Genomic DNA, 17,316 nt, shown 5'->3' on the forward strand with positions numbered 1-17,316 from the left:
TATGTCCCTGTATAAGATGAACCTTCAAGAGGAGGGGAATGAACAGCATTTTCCAAGTTTTAAATGATGAGTGAACTTTCCATTTTCCTTTTTGAACAATTTATGTTGCTGGTATTCTATAGAATATACTTATATACATTATTATAAAAAAATTAGCAGTGGTGAGACTACCAATAGAAATGTGACTATAACTTAATCCTCCAGAGCTCAAATTCTGAGATATGTGAGATAGTCACTCACTATTTTTATGTGTGCTGTTTGCAGTTTGTGGCTATTTGAAGAGGCAGCTGTGATAATTGAATGTTCTCTCCATTTTAAAATAAAATAGTAAATGCCAAACCAATCAAAGGGAGGATGTTATATCCATGGGGTGGATTAGGGAAGCAGGTGGAGACTCCCTGTGAGTGGATACAACAGGGAGAATAGTTTTACCTTTAAAAAAAAAATTCTGGGCTGGGGATATAGGTCAGTTGGTAGAGTGCTTGCCTTCTACGCACAAGGCCCTGGGTTCAATCCCCACCACCACCAAAGAAAGAAAAAGATGCTAAAAAAATCTCAGGTTTTCTCCTTCTTATTTTTATTCTTAAATTAAAAGCCTCACTCATAAGTGAATACTTTGAAAGTATTTTTAAAAGTTTGTAGTCAAATCATACTGGGGGGGAGGGAATGTTGTAGAGGCAATGAAGCTTGAATTGTTTGCAAAAACACAAGAAGTGTTTTTATTCATCCAACTGGATTGTGATGGGATAAGAGAATGGATATCTGTAATCCTTCATTCTCTGGTTACCTGGTTTTACCCTATTAATTTTTTGCTTGTTGTGGTTTAGAATAGTTGTTAGAGCTGACTCTCTGTTCCCAATGAAAATAGAAACATACAACATAAAATACATGCATGTAAATTAAGTTCATCTTTAGCCAGATGGGTGAGACATTCAGCTTGACTCTGCTGGCTAAATAAATATTATTTTAAGGCAACAAGAGAGAATTTGGAAATAGCATTCCAAATTGGCCATATAGTTGTGTACTTGCAACACACTCCATTATGGTGGCACTTCACAAATAATGAATCATAACTTTTAAGTACTATGGTTTTGGCTTGTAATCATGTTATTCAACTTTTTGTGTCATAAAACAAAACTTTCTGATTGACTCCTTTGGTTGAAGCAGTGCAGGATCAATCTTGGTGCAACCCAGCTCTGGGATAGGTCGGCCTCTCGGACATGTCTGTCTTTGGGCTTCTGTTCTTCCTAGCCCTTACCTCTCCATCTTTGGACTCCAGCCTCAGCTCCGTTCTGCAGGTGGCTTCCATATTGCCGGCTTCTGCATTTATTTCGACTCCTTTTGGGGCCTCCATCACCAGAGAACGGGTTGGAGACTCCAACCTGAAAGACACACAGGTGAAGATTAAAGATCCTGTTCCCTTTTTGGTGAATTTCAGAGAAGGTTGGTGCTCAGGGCATCAAAAGAGCATTTCAGAATTTGATCAGAGGATGTTTCTAGTTTTGCTTTAGAAACCTGGATAAGTTTGACAGAGAATATAAGGGGTCTAGGCTGTATCTCTATTGCATTCCACAAAGGTCATAAGGAAGGTGTTCCAGGATCATGACTTCATGTTATCTTATATCCATTCAATTACTGCTTTATTGGTATAGTTAATCAAACTCTCACATGTGCATTTTTTCAAAAGAATAGGACAATCCTAGGTCTAAACTGAGCTTCCTGAAATTGGTAGATATTGTTTCCACTTTTTCTTACTTTCTGTGTCTTCTTTAGATGTGAAATCAGATAGAAGTTAAGAAAATAGATCTAGGAGCAAGACATGCTTGGAATTGAGTCATGGTGTGGCCAGTATATGATCCTGGGCAAATCATTCTTCCTTTTCCTTCTATAATTTCAAAAAGTGACAGTTTCTTCATTTATAAAGTACTTCAAATAATGCCTGTCACATTGGAAATGCACATATGTATTAACTATTACAGGTGAAATTATGTATTCAAAATGCTTGGAACCAGAAGGATTTCAGAGGGTTTTTTTTTTCTTTTTTGGAATACTTGTGTAGACTTTACAAATTGAAAAATCCAGATTCCAAGTTACTCCAAAATGTGAAACTTTTGGAACCTCCTGTCGGCACTTAAAAATTTTAATTGTTTGGGGCGTTTTGGATTTTTCTGTTGGGAACACGAAATAGACTGCTTTTATTAATGTTATTGTACCAGAAAATTATAAAGCAGTCCTGAGCCCTGTTCTACAATGTAGTTGTCAAAAGATTTAGAACGGGTCAGTGGTTGCCAGGGCTGGGAGTTGAGGTGATTTGTTGACAAAGGCATGACAGGAGGGGATGTTGTGGACAGTGGACCTGTGTTCCATATCTTGATTGCAGTGGGGGTTACAAGTCTCTCTGGATTTAGCAAATTTTATTGTATGTAAGATAAGAAGTAAACCCAGAGAAGGCGAATCAGTCATGTTCTATTCTAATTATGATACCAAAATAGAGGATAGTATTTCTTGGGTATTTTTTCTTTTCTAATTCACCTTAATGAGAAAAACATTAACTAAAACTCAGTCATCCCCTGAATATTCTAGATTTTTAACATTCCTATTAGATGGCAATATATGAAGATCCTCTTCTCTATTACTTCAAAGTAGAAGTAGGGGCCTCAGCAATGGTTTTCAAACCACTTTTATTAAGACCAATTTCCCTAGTCAACATCTATAAGTTTTGATCACCCTGAACATGCTGAAAAGGAACATCATCCCCTCTGCCCATGTTGTTGTGTTTCCATTACTCCCTTGGGGCAGGCAAACCCTCTAGAGCCTCAGTAAGGGACGAGAAGAACAAAGTGACCAGTAATATGCCATCCCCTAGCAATCGATGGTCATGTTACATGGATGCTGCAGAATGCTGCCACGCTTCTGAGTCTGGCTTCTTTCTTTATTTTTTTGGTAGGGGGTATCAGGGATTGAACCCAGGGGTGCTTAATCACTGAACCACATCCCTAACCCTTTTTTAAAAATATTTTATTTAGAGAGAAGTTCTTGCCTAGTTGCTTAGGGCTTCCCTAAGTTGTTGAGGCTGGCTTTGAACTCTGGATCCTCCTGCCGCAGCCTCCAGAGCCACTGGGATTATAACAGGTATGCACCATTGTGCCTGGGTAAGGTTCTGGGTTCTTAATGTCTGCTTCCAGGCCATAGACTTTTCCCTTGAGTTGTTTTTCCCCTACAATGACTCAGCCAGAGTCAGAAAGAGAAGCAACAGGCACAATTACTTGACCTTCTCCCAAACTCATTCTTTGCTTACTCCTTTGTATGTGGCAAAAGTCCCCCATCCTGACCTCCTTCTCAGGAGACCTTCACCATGGCTGCCTGGGCTGGGTGGGGCTGCCTGTCATTATGGTTTACTGCGTGTGCATGTGGTTTTTCTCCTGATGAGATAATGCTGGTGGGACAAGGTGTCTGGTTACCAGGGCAACAGGAGTGCTGCAGTGCCGCCTAGACCTCAGTCCAGCTCAGTGGAGCTTCTCCTATGTTCCTGACCACCTCTCAGTTTTGAAATATGAAGATAGTTCTATGCCACTTTCTTTTGGTTTCCCTCCCGTACAGTCTGGTTGATTTACACAGTTTATTCCAAGTTTTCTGACATTCCACCAATAGTGATGTGCCTCCTGTTAGCACAGGTTTGCCCTCCCATGGCTCCACCTGCTCCACCTTCCCCAGGGTGGAGCCCTCTTTTCTTTCCTTCTTTCTTTCCCTTGCTCCCTCCCTCATGGCATCAGTTAACTCAGCCTTTAACTCCTCCCTCTCAGGAGACCAGAACTTCTGTAATCTGCTTACCTGTTTCTCAATCTTTGTCTCATTATTTTTCCCCCCGCTTTTTTGAAATCTACTTTACCCACAAATATATCTCCCTGAAGTCAGTATTGAGTATGTCATTTGTTGTTTAATTAAAACCTTCCCAAGGTCCTTAGGAACTTGAACTCCTGAGCTTACTCACCATTTAGGGTTTGGTTCACCTTATTGTATTGGTCTTATTTCTTGCTGAAAACATCCGCTATCATTTATGAAGGGTTGACTAGATCGTGGCAGTGTGAAAGGGCTTGCTATGTGTAACAGTATTGAATCATCACAAAACCTTATCAGCCCTGTGCTCCTGTAATCCTGATTGTGACTTGCTCAGGATTGCATTTGTAGTTAAATGGCAGAACCAAGATTCAAAGGTAGCAGAAACCAAAGCCAGGGTGTTGTTTACTGTACCACGCCGCTTTCAGAAAAGCTATTTTTCCTATCCATATTGCTACCCTGTTCTCTATAATTAAATGTCACTTTTTTTTATTTTTGTGGCATTAATGCTCATCTTTCCAAAGCTAGTCCACGTCAATGAGAACAAGGATAGTGCCACAGACAGCTGAGTGATGCGCACTTCCCAGAATGCAGTGTTTCCCATTTTGAAACAGTCTTTGGGTGATGTCAAGGAGGCACCCACAAGAAGGCTGTAAATAAAACAACAGTCCCAGCACAGTGATATCTGGCAAATGACATTGATTTGAATGTGAAAGAGAGGATGAGACGCTGTCCATCAAAGTCAGCTGCTCTTCTAACCTGGTCAGCTATTGCCAAAGCTTCTAACTTTTTTCCCCCCTATTAAAAAAATTAATTTTATTCTGATACATGAAATTCCACTCACAGATACAAAAGAACATTTATAAAAGCACAACTACTATAAAAAGAATGACAATGCAAGGGGCCTTGTATACTCATCATCCTTTTTATGGGGAAAAAAAAAAGAACTTTTTACCTTGATAGTGCCCTGAGCTCATCTTCTTGATCCCATCCATTCCTGTCCCTCTCTAGTAGTAAGTACTATATGGAATTTTGTGTCTATTTTTTCTTTTTTGCTTTTCTTTATACTATTGTATGCTTACTTTCTTCAACAATATACTGTTTCCTCTTGCACATTTTTTGAACTTTACGCACAGAGCAATTAAGCATTTCTTTAGTCACTCTTTCTCCCTCCTTGTTATGTTCCCATGTTCTGGCACATGGTTCTATTTTATTCTGTTTGTCTGGTGTTATCATAACCCCATGAGCTACTTGTCCACCTCTGTTGGATGTTTGCATTGGTTCTAGGTTTTTGTTTCTACACATAGTTTATCTATGTACATTCTTGCATATGCTCCTGGTGTGTTCATGCAAAAATCTCTTTGAGACACTTAGAGGAGACTAGAATTGCTACTCTTAGGGGAGGCATACTTTTAGCATAATTAGATGATGCCAATTAGCTTTCAAAAATGATTGTTCCGATTGACTTCCCCACTAGAAGTGTATACAGTTCCAGTTGTTCCACCTTCTTGCTAGCATTTGATAATATTAAGTATGAAATGAATGTGAAATAGGATGTTATTGTCTTTTAAAATTGTGTTTCCCTAATTAGCAGGGAAGCATCTTTGCATTCGTAAGCCATTTGGGATTTTCTTCTGTTAATACGCTTTCTTTTTTTTTTCTTTTTGTGCTATTTCAATTATTTTACATTAAATGTTTTTGATGTGATTTGTAAAGTATATATGCTGAAAAATATTTAGTAGTTCTATATACTGATAATTTCGTCTTTCAATTTGTGGTTTGACTTCTGTGTTCAATATCTTTGGATGAACAGAAATTACATTTTATATTTTAGTGCAGGCACATTTATTATTGTTACTATTTTTTCCTATAGGATTTGTGCTTTCTATATCTTATCTGAGCAGTCATTCCCTACACTGAAGTCATGATGTTCTTCTATATTGTTTTCAAAAGTTTTATGCTTTTTTTTCATGAAATAAAATTCATCAAGAATTGATTTCTGGGCATGGTGTGAGGTTGGGTTCTCAACAGAACTCAGGAAATCTCAATACCATATGCTTAAAAGCCCACATTTAGCTCTGTCATAATGATATGTTTATACATTTATGGTTCTTTTTCAGGATTTCTAGTCATTACATTATTCTATTTGCCCATCCTCCAAAATTATTTAAATATTTTAGCTAACTTACTAGAGGTTTTAAATTCTTTATATTTCATAAGGCAAACCTGCCTACCATCTTCTTCTTTTTCAAGAATACTTTACTATTCTTGATCTTCCATATAAATTTGGAACTTGAGTTTCACAAGGAAATACTGTCAGGATTTTGATTGGATTTAAGTTGAATCCATGGACATTGTGTCTTATTAGTTGTTTTCTGAATAAATTGTGTTTCCTAATTGTTCGCAATTTTCTGAGTTTAGCATATCTTTGTGGTTGATGAAAATGGTATTTTTAAAAAAGTATTTCTCTTGTTCCTTTTCCTTCCCTAGTGTGTATGTATTTATGTGTATATGTAGGTACGTGTGTACACACATACATATCTATTTTTTTGGTATTTTGATCATATGGTCAACACTTAGATAAATTAATTTTCATAATTTGTGTATAGATTATTTTCTATATATTCCATTCCATTATAGTCACTATTAATTTTAAATTATGACAGTTTTATATCCTTTCATTTTTAGACCTTTTATTTCTTTTTATTTTCATACTTTACATACTATGCAATATGATATTGACTAGAAGTAAGGAAATAGAAATCTTGCTTCTTCCTGACTTTAAGAAAACTTTCAACAATGCAGTTACCATTCAGTATGTTTTTTGCTCTGGGGAATTATTTTTCCCTTTAACACTTTTTAACAAAATACGGATCCAAGCAGCTTAGGAGTATAAAGTAAGAGGATTGAAGGTTTGAGGCCAGCCTCAGTAACTTAGCAAGGGCATCAGCAAATTAGTGAGACACTGTCTCCAAAAAAAATATAAAAGAAAAAGGGGGCTGGTGATATGGCTCAGTGGTTTAGTGCACTTGGGTTCAATCCCTGGCACTCAAAAATAAACACACATAAAATAAAAAAATTCCCTTCTAATTTTCTAAGAGTTTCTATCAGTATTGTGAAATTTATCAATATATCCTTATACATTATAAAATATATTATCTATTGAAATAATAAATTTATTTTTAGTATATTAATGTGTTGATAACACTTTGTCATTAACCTAGCTTCCCCATTATTTATCACCTATTCTATATATATATCTGAAACCATGTGTTAATAATTTTTAGAATTTTGCACCTGCATTCCTGAATGGGTGTATTCTGTAAATTTTTCTTATGATGTCATTGTCAGGCTCTATAACTCTAGAATTATTTATGAAACATTAGAATTATTTGTCCCTTATGTATTTAAACTTATTGATAAATCCTATGGGATAGAAAACCATCTTATTTCTATATAAAAAATATAGAATCAAACAGTTTTATATGTTTTCTCAGGTTGCATTTTGCAAATTATCTCTTTCTCTTGATATTTCCCACTTTATACTAAGGTTTAAGTTTCTTGGCAAGTTTTTCATAATATCCCCATTGTTTCTCTTAATGTCTCCTGCGTTTGTACTTTAGTCTTTATTTCCCCTTAAACAGTACTACCTGAGGTTTATTTTATTAGTCCTTTTGAAGAGCTAACTTTTGTCTTTTTCAATTCTATTTTATTTGTAGTTCTTAAATTTTTTGCAGGTAACTCTCCAGTTGTTCTAAGTTCTAAATGTCCTACTTTGTTGATTTTTTACCTTTCTTAATTTTAATATGTGCATTTAAGGGTAAGCATTTTTGATAGCATCCCAAAGGAATACTTATAATAAGGCATAAATATTTTTTAATTTTAATACAATTTATCCTCTGACTTAATGAGTTTTATAGAAAGGTATTCCTTAATTTCTACAATTACAAGATTTCCTACTATGGATTTCTAGATATTTCTTACACATAGTTGCTTCATCAATTTGAATATTTTTTTGAAATAACAATCTTAAAATATATAATCATAAAATCAGTTTTTTTTAAAAAAATTGAGACTAGCATTTGGGCCTATAATGTGTCAATTTTCATAAAAATTCCATGACAAAGAGTATGTGCTTGGGATGGAGCTCAGTGGTTGAGCACTTGCCTAGCCTCACGAGGCCCTGGGTTTAATCCCCATACCACTACAAAAAAAAAAAAAAGTGTTTTTCAGTTGTTGAACACAAATATATAGAAAATGTTCTATGTTGACCTTATTAAGCTATGTAAATTTTTCAAATTTTTATAGCCACATCCATTTTATCAATTACTGAAAGAGGTGTGTTATTAGATGAATACAACTTTAGAATGGTTCTATCATCTTGATCATCATCTTATAAACATGTGGGATTCTCTTTAGTTTTTGTAATCCTTTGCCACTTGATATGGTTGTTCCAACTCTGTTTCTACTAGTATCTTCTTTAAACACATTTTTCCATACTTAAATACTAACCATTTTGTATGATTATGTTTTACATGTATTTCTCATGCTGTTGGATTATTATTGATTTTAGATGCCTTTTTACTGAGATAAAATTCCCATCCATTGAAATGCACAATCTTAATTATACACTTTGAGAAATACATAAAAAAATGATCAACATCTCTAGTAATTAGAGAAATGCAAATTAAAACTATACTGAGATTTCATCTCACTCCATTCAGATGGCAATTATCAAGAATACAAGGACAATAAATGTTGGGAAAAAGGTACACTCATACATTGCTGGTGGGACTGCAAATTGGTGTAACCATTATGGAAAGCAGTATGGAGATTCCTAGGAAAACTTGAAATAGAACCACCATTTGACCCAGCTATTCCATTCCTCGATTTATACATAAAAGACTTAAAATCAGCATACTACAGAGACACAGCCATATCAGTATTTATAGCAGCTCAATTCACAATAGCTCAACTATGGAACCAACCTAGATGCCCTTCAATAGATGAACGGATAAAGAAAATGTGGCATATATACACAATGGAATATTACTCAGCCTTAAAGAAAAATGAAATTATGGGACTCTCATGCTAAGCAAAATAAGCCAATCCCCTAAAACAAAGGCCAAATATTTTCTTTGATGAATTTTTCACCAAACATCCCACATGTGCATCTGCTGTCATATTGATCAACCCTCCAAAGGCAAGTGCTCATCTCATTTCTGTCTCAACAGATCGATCTTGCTTGTTCCTAAACTTGATATAAAGAGAGTCTTAGTTTTTATACTCACATGACTTTTGAAATGCTTGGTTTTCTTCCACATGGCTGTTTTGATTCTTTCTATTGGTTAGTAACGGTCAATTCAAGAATTTGCTTATCTACTAAATAGTTCATAGACATCTGGTTGTTTCCAGATCTGGGCTATTTTGTGTAAAGTACTGTGAACATTTTAATGCAAGTATTATGGTTTAGATATGAGGTAGCCTCTGCCAAAGCTGCTGTGTTAATGCAGAAATATTCAGAAGGTGAAATGATTAGGTTATGAGACCTGTTACCTAATCAGTTTGAAGGGTCTGACTGGGTAGTAACTGTAGGCAGGTGGGTCATGCCCTGGAAAGGCAAATCTTTCCTTCAGCCCCTTCCATCTGTTCCTGGCTTCCATGAATGGAACAGTACCCAAGGCCTTCCACCATGGTGTTGTGCTGCACCTTGGTCTAGAGCAATGGTTTCGCCAACCACAGGTGGGCCTCTGGAACTGCAGATCCCAGATAAACTCTTATTGGGTATTTTGGTTACAGAGACAAAAAGCTGACTTACATAGCAAGTCTTTTGAGAAAAGTTTTTCCTGAATTAATATCTACGAGTGGAATTACTAGGTCATAAAATAGATGAGTTTTTAATAACTGTGGGAAGGCAGCATCCAAGCTGGTCCCCAGTGATCTTTTCCTCTAGGTACTTATGTTCTTCAGTGTGAGCTGAATGTGTGCTTCTATACAAATAGAATATGGCCAGAGTGATGGTCTATCACTCATGAAATTAGGATATAATAACCGATTTCCATACTTGGCTTGTGTTATGGTTTAGATGTGAGATGTCTAAGAGAAGTGTTATGGTTTAGATATGAGGTGTCCCCCTAAAGTTCAATGCAAAAGGGTTTAGAGAATAAATGATTGGGTTACAAAAGCCATAACCTAATCAGTGTGTGAATACACTGGCAGGTATTAACTGGAAACTGTAGACAGAGGGAGTGGATCATTGCCGGTGCATCTTTAGGGTTTACATTCTGTCCTTGTTGAACAGAGCACTCATTCTCTCTTTCTCTCTAGTTCCTGATTGTTATGTCCTTGAGCTACTTTCCTTCACCATACTCTTCTGCCTTGATGTTCTGCCTCATCTTGAGCCCCAAGGAACAGAGCCAGATGTCTTTGGACTGAGACCTCTGAAACAGTGAGCCCCCAAATAAACTTTTCCTCCCCTAATATTGTTCTCCTCAGGTCTTTTGGTTACAGCAGTGAAAAAGCTGACTAAAACAGGGAGTCAGTTGTTTTGTTGATAGCTTCCCTGTGAAGGGGCCCAAGAAACAGGGAGGACATTCGCCCATGGGGAACTAATGTCCTCGAACTAACCATCTACAGGGAACTGAATCTTGTCCATGGCTGCAGAAATGTTTGGAACTGTGTCTTCCCCAAATCGAGCATTTGATGAGATAGATCTCGGCACTGGCCCAAAGTTTAACTGTAACCTCCTAAAAGATCTTCGGTCAGAGGTTTCAGCTAAGCTGCACCTGGATTATGACTCAGAAACTGGAGATAATAAGTGACTGTTGTTTTAAACGGCTAAGTTGTGAGGAAATGTGCCACCCATCAGTAGATTAATAGCGTAATAAGAAATTGCCCAACTACATTCTGAGATAGTTCACAATTTTATGTCTCTACTGCTGATGTTGATGCTAACCTCCTTTTTAATTACAGCTATTCTAGTGACTATAAAATAGTGCTTTATTATGGTTTCACTTCCCCGATGAATAATGATACTGAACACCTTACCACTCATGTGGTAGCTGACTATTCAAATGTGTTCTTTTGGTAAGGGCCTATTTAAATCTTTTTTTTTTTTTTACCCAACTTTTTCCAGGTGCCTTTTTTTCACATTTTTTGTTACTGATTTGCTTCATCTACTGGGGGAAAGTATTTTTCATATATACATATAAATATATATAAATCAAGTGTTTTCTCCCAATTGACAACTTTTTATTTTTGTTTTTGATGAGATTTTAATTTTGATAAATTTCTATTTATCAATATTTCGTAAGTTTACTGCTTTTGTGTCAGGTGATGGTTTATTAGAGAAAGTCCAACATAACAAAGGCACTCTCCTATGTTTTCTTCTGAAAGATTGACAGTTCTAGATTTTAAATTTATGATTTGTTTTGAGCTAACTTTTTAGAATATTGTTGAGGGTCATTCTTGGCAGTAGGTTTATCCATCTGTTCCAGTACCATTTAGTAAAAAACAAAATCCTGTCTCTTTTGAACATCACAGTGCTGTGTTGAGAATCAATTAACCACATGTGGGCGGACAATTTCCAAAATCTATTTATCTGTATTATAGCTTCATGCTAATGCACATACTGGCTGTCTTGGCTTCCTTATCCTCTTGGCTGGTCATAATGTTACAATAAGTTTAAAATTACTATCATTTCTTTAATGTTTGCAAAAGAAAACAGATTGTTTAGACCATTGTAGATCCTTCCCTATTTCATATTAATCTTTGAATTAACTTGTCAGTTTCTAAAAACAGGGAAAAAAAAGTCTGAGAGGATTGCTTCAATTCATGGAGGAGTTTTGGGGAAAGTTATTCTTAACAAACTTGAGTCGCCAGTAGATTTTCTTTTTAATCCAACTGTTCAAATTTACTCTTCCTGATTTATGTGCTTTTGTTACATGTCCTGATTCTGGGTTTTGCAAGGCTCCTGATTCTGCAAGGTTATTGTTTATGCAATCAATGAGTTCTTGTATATCTATGTATTTACCACTTTTCTTATTCCTTCTGTCATCTTAGTGTTTTTTTCCTTCTTTCTTATTTTTATTCTAATTTGTTATATATGGCAGCAGAATGCATTACAATTCATATTACACATATAGAGCACAAGTTTTCATATCTCTGGTTGTATATAAAGTATATTTACACCATCCGTGTCTTCATACATGTACTTAGGGTAATGATATCCATCTCATTCCACCATCTTTTTTACCCCCATGTCCCCTCCCTTCTTCTCCCACCCCTTTGCCTTATCTAGGGTTTGTCTAATCCTCCCATGCTCCCTCTCCCTACCCCACTATGATCAGCTTCCTTATATCAGAGAAAACATTCGGCATTTGATTTTTGGGGACTGGCTAACTTCACTTTGGCATGATATTCTCCAACTCCATTCATTTACCTGCAAATGCCATGATTTTAATTCTCTTTTATTGTTGAGTAATATTCCATTGTGTATATATACCACATTTTCTTTATCCATTCATCTACTGAGGGGCGTCTAGGTTGGTTCCACAAGACAATCCTTGATGTTTTGTTGTATTGCAGGTCTTCTGGGGTAAGTTCTTAATTTTGTTTTTATGGAATAAATTCATAATTTGCTGTCCCTTTGTGAAAGACATTTTGGCTGGATCTCAACTTCACATGGACTTATGTGGATAAAAAAGCCAAGATGGTCAGTATGAGCATTAGCAGGAAGATAAAATTCAGAATACAGTTTGGAAGTCATCTACCCACGTGTGGTTGATTCTCAGCCTAAATATCTACTTGCTCTCAGAACTTGTAGCTGTTCTTTACTCTGCTCCTCAACACTGTGATTGAGAAGTCAGCTGTCAGTCTACAATTTTAAACCTCTCTGGGGTCCTTTTCTCTCCTTCTGCTCTTCATCTTGATGGTCTACAGTGTTATTGTTATACATGTGAATTTCATTTCATTTACCCTACTTGATTTCTTTTTTTAACTCTCTAAATTCGTGCTTCTGTGTCTTTCATCATTTCTAGAAACACTCAGTTGATATGTCTTTCCAAATCGTTCATTTTTTCTTTATTCTCTCTCCACATTCCAGAACTTGCATTAGATATTCTCATTCTGGAATTTCTGCCTCTTTGCTTTCTGGGGAGTTCGGATACCTTTTCACATTGATTTACATTTTTTTTTTCCATCAGATCCATCGAGGTGTTATTTCTTGAGATCTTTATTTTCATTTCTAGAAATTTTGTTTTCATTTTCTAACTTATTAGCCACTTTTATATTCCTTTGCTTTCTGCTCTTTCATTCTTTTGTTCCTTTACGTGTAGTAAGTTGTACTCATTTTGTTTTCTGTAATTACTACACTGAAGCCTTGGAAGGCGTAATCCAGCTGCCCTGGTTCCCTGCGTGCTCACAGTGCCTGCTTTTCTGTTTTTTTTTTTTCTTCTTCTTCTTAACTTGAGTTCATACTTCTTGGGGCTTTACCTGCTGAAATTATTTGAAACGGGCACTCAAGTTCATTTTCTCTAGAGAGGGTGCATGTTTATTTCCATCAATCTCTGGCACCATCCTCACCTTGAGCCCACTATAAGCTCATCTCTTTCCTTAAGGTCAGGCCCACCAGGTAAGATGAATTCAAGGCTACAAAACAGATTTAGGTCCTATTTGAGGTGACCAGGTCCTACAGAACATTTTTGTCTTTCCCTCCTACTCGGTGCTGAGGTTCAGGATAGATCATTTCCCTAGTGGTCCTCTGCGTAAAAGGCTCAGGTGGGGAATTCCTGGAATCTTGCCTTTGCACTAGGGGTTTGGGACCTGGCACCAGTTTCGTCTGTGAGATCTCTTATTTGACACAGAACTTCCATAGGTGCTGAGAGAAATTTTGTTCCCATGGTCAGGAAAACTGAAATTAAATCATCTAGTTTAACAAAATCTATAAAGCTAAAGCTGGCCTCTATACTCTTGTCTTCTGTGGGTTTTCATGCTTCTTTAGTTTTTGAACACTGGTATAAAATCTTAGCTAATTTCCAGCTAGCAGTGCACTTAAAACATGTCTAAGACATATGTTCTCCAGCATTCTTCCTTAATTTCAGTGGGTAAGCTGGTCAGAGTACTTAAACTACTTAGTAATGCACTAGAGGTCTAGGTTTCTGGTTTATTAAAATAAGTGAGAACTTCATATTGTTTAATGAAACCATCTCATCTTTAAAGGTCGGCAATTTGTTGTTCTTTTATTTTCTTAAACCATGGGTATGCCAACATTCTGAGAATGATATTTAATGTAAGAGTTGCCAATTTGCTTGAAAACTCTATTGACTAGGGCTCAACTAAAGGAAGAGAACCTCTGTCAGTGAGATCTGTTGAAGTTTGTTGTAAGATTTGGACCTTTCATGACTGGGGAAGCTGATTTAATAGGCTGTTTAAGGCTGTTATCTTGGTGTCCAATGCTGGAGCCTGAAATCAGCAGAGGAGGAAGTTAGGAAGGAGAAATGGAATGTGAAGTGAGGGACAGTGAGGAAAAAGTGGTACCTAGGTCTCCTAGCACTTCGAAGTGTCTGATGTAGGGGAGAAAACACTGTTACCTTTCTCCTTGATGCTAAGCATGCACATGGCCCAAGAGCTGGAGAATTTGAAGGAGGATCAATGGGAGCCTCTTAGAAGAGCTGAAGTCTTGGCTGCTGCCCTTTGCTGACAAACTGAGCCAGGAAGTAATATTGTGTGTGCATGTGTGTTGCTGGGGATTGAACCCAGGGCCTTGTGCATACTAGGCAAGCATTCTACTAACTGAGCTATATCCCCAGTCCCCAGCAAGTGATTTGTGATAGTGCATCATGCTCTATTGCACAAGAAGCATATGGTAGTTGCTTCAAACCAAGCCAGACAGGGAAAGAACTCTAGGGCTACAATTTCAGCTTAGAGAAGTCAACACACTATATATCCACCCCACCATGACATCCTTGTTTTAAACATCTGCTTTGGTTTGAACACACAGGACTCATTGGAACTCACTTCAACTTTCAATTACAGAAAGTTGTAGAAATAAAATAAGCATCTAAAAACAGTAAGAAGAAACATGGGTTTTTCCAATTAGATAGGTTCTACTTTTAAGTCAAACAAGGGTTACTTTGAAACTCAAGATCCTTTAATGATCAGTTGGTATTTAAATTTTATGAATGAAGTTATTGAGTTTGTAAAGAGCTAAGTATTAAAAAAAAAGTTATGCCGAATATTCCAGGGTTCTGCTCTAAAAGTTTAAAATGGATTGGATAGCTTCCCTTGAAGATGATTTCTCTGAGAAAGCAGCATTCTGTCCTCTAGAGTAGACCCATCATGAGATTTGCCTTTATGACAGGCAACTCTGATCATCATATAACATCCTTTTGAATCAGTCCTCTTTTTCCAGGATAGAACTTGTGGATTTATTTTTTAACAAACACTTATTAAACTAGGCCTATGGAGAAGTCACCTTAGCCCTGGTTTAATAAGGTTCTCTATATCCTAGACTGGTAGAGATTGGGGTGGTTTTGAATGTCCATTATGAATTGGTTCATTGATTTGGTCAGCAGACTTTTACTGAGTCCCTAGTATCATGAAGAAGGCTGAGGTTACAGTTAAAATCAAGACACACCAATTCTTGTCCTAGTCAGTTTTACTTGCTATTGAGGATAACATAGATTAAGTAACTATTTGTTAATGGTGGTGGGAAGTCCTTGACAGAAAGTACAGGACCTTATAGGAATCCATAACTGTGGACCAGGTATTAGGAGGAATTCATGTCTGGGAAGGCTTACGTTGACAACTGATGGATGGGAAGGAATTAGCCTCAGGAGGGAGGAAAGTTCCAAGCAGATGGACCAGCACACTGTCTGAAGACTTTTAGGAGGAAGATAACTTTGTAGGTTAAGATAAATTAAAAGAAGGTAGATAGAGAAAGTGGTATTAATAAGAGGTAGGAGGTAAGTGAGGCATAATGGCAGAATGTGGTGAGATAATAAAGACTTATATGGACAAATGTGGAAAGAAGCAAAAAGGAGGCCACGTAATTTGATTTCCATGTTGCAAAGAAGACTGGATAGTAGTTAATTTAAATTTAATTTGTCAATTTGACTAGACTATGGAGTGTCCAGACATTTGGTCAAATATTCTGGCTGTGTCTGTGAGGATGTTTCTGATTGAGATCAACTTATGGACGTGTAGACTCAGTAAAGCACATTGTCTTTAATGCAGGTATACTTCACCTGGATGGCAAGCTGAGTAAGAAGGAATTTTGCATGGCTGACTACTTAGGACATCAATTTTCTGCTGCTATACTGGGACTTTTGTCCTCTGATCTCCTGAGACCACAGACACAGACTGAAACCACACCCCCCATTGTCCTAGGTGTCTCACAGACAGCAGATCATGGGACTTTTCAGCTTGATTTCTTTGATGGGAGTCAATTTCTCATAGAATTCCTCTATATTTCCCAATGTTTCTGTTTTTCTGACTGATAGTTAAACTCTCTACAGAGTGAAGAATGCAAAAAATCCATGAAGAAGACTGAAAAGGAACTAGTTGAGTCTGTCACTATTACAGGTGGGGAAAGATGGGGATTTGGATTTGATGACAGAATGAATCAAAAGTTTTTCCAGTGTTTTGGATTTTGTCACTGGTAGGTAGTTAAGGGTCAGCCACTGGAGAAAAGAGTACAAAGCTATAAAATTAAGAGTTCAGTTTTAGATACGTTGAAGTTTTTTAGATGTTAAGTGGAAATATAAACATGAAGGGCTAGAGGAGGACATAAAGTGGTAACATTTGATCGTGGTTAGTGGTGAGTGAATGGTATTGTGTATATAGAAACCTCAAAAGAAAAATCTCTGAAAATATCACACTCTGTGGAGTTGCAGCTGTCTATTTTCGGCTGGTGAGAGTAAGGAAAGTGCACTCTGGGAACGAGTTGTGTGGCTATTTCACGGTGTAGATTGCATTCTGCCAGCATGAAGATTTCCCTTGAAATCAGTTCTCATTCTACAGCACAAAGAGGGCAACATCCCGACCAGAGTTCCAAAGGGCTCAGCCTCTGTTTGTGGCCCTTTGACATAGCTCTTTTTTGAGTTTTGTAGTCTTTGGCCCAGGAAACAGGACAAACAGAAAACTGGTCCTGTCTTCTATGTTTATGAAGCACCGAGGAGATGTTTCTCTATCAAATCGTCATTTGCTGCTACAGTTCTGTGCTCCTTTGCACACTCTCATTCTCTGCTCAAAACTTTAAATGCTATCACAAGGCCTGTTTTTAAAACTCTGAGAATAATTTATTTGCTGTTGGCATTATCAGTTTGTTCTCTCTGTCTCAGGCTCATTTTTTGTTGAAATTGTTTCTGTTGAAACAGTGATCACTTATCCAGATTTCTCGTTTTCATTTCCTTCATCATAAGCATCTACATTAATCACTTCCAAGCCTAGACAAGCTTTTAGATCATATTTTGCTCCGAT

The 17,316-nt window shown here is 36.9% G+C and overlaps 1 protein-coding gene across 4 annotated transcripts in view; it reads right to left on the bottom strand.

Moving 5' to 3' along the window:
• Sgcd (sarcoglycan delta) overlaps nucleotides 1-17,316 on the bottom strand; it is a 938,532-nt gene that overhangs the window by 8,921 nt on the left and 912,295 nt on the right. For all 4 annotated transcript variants that reach the window (XM_048782821.1, XM_048782814.1, XM_048782808.1 and 1 more), the window contains one exon: nucleotides 1,259-1,382. In XM_048782821.1, coding sequence (XP_048638778.1) covers nucleotides 1,259-1,382 — 124 coding nt within the window. The remainder of the gene's footprint in view (nucleotides 1-1,258; nucleotides 1,383-17,316) is intronic.

This window comes from Marmota marmota, unplaced genomic scaffold (genome assembly GCF_001458135.2).
Source record: "Marmota marmota marmota unplaced genomic scaffold, marMar, whole genome shotgun sequence".
NCBI classification, from domain to species: domain Eukaryota; kingdom Metazoa; phylum Chordata; class Mammalia; order Rodentia; family Sciuridae; genus Marmota; species Marmota marmota.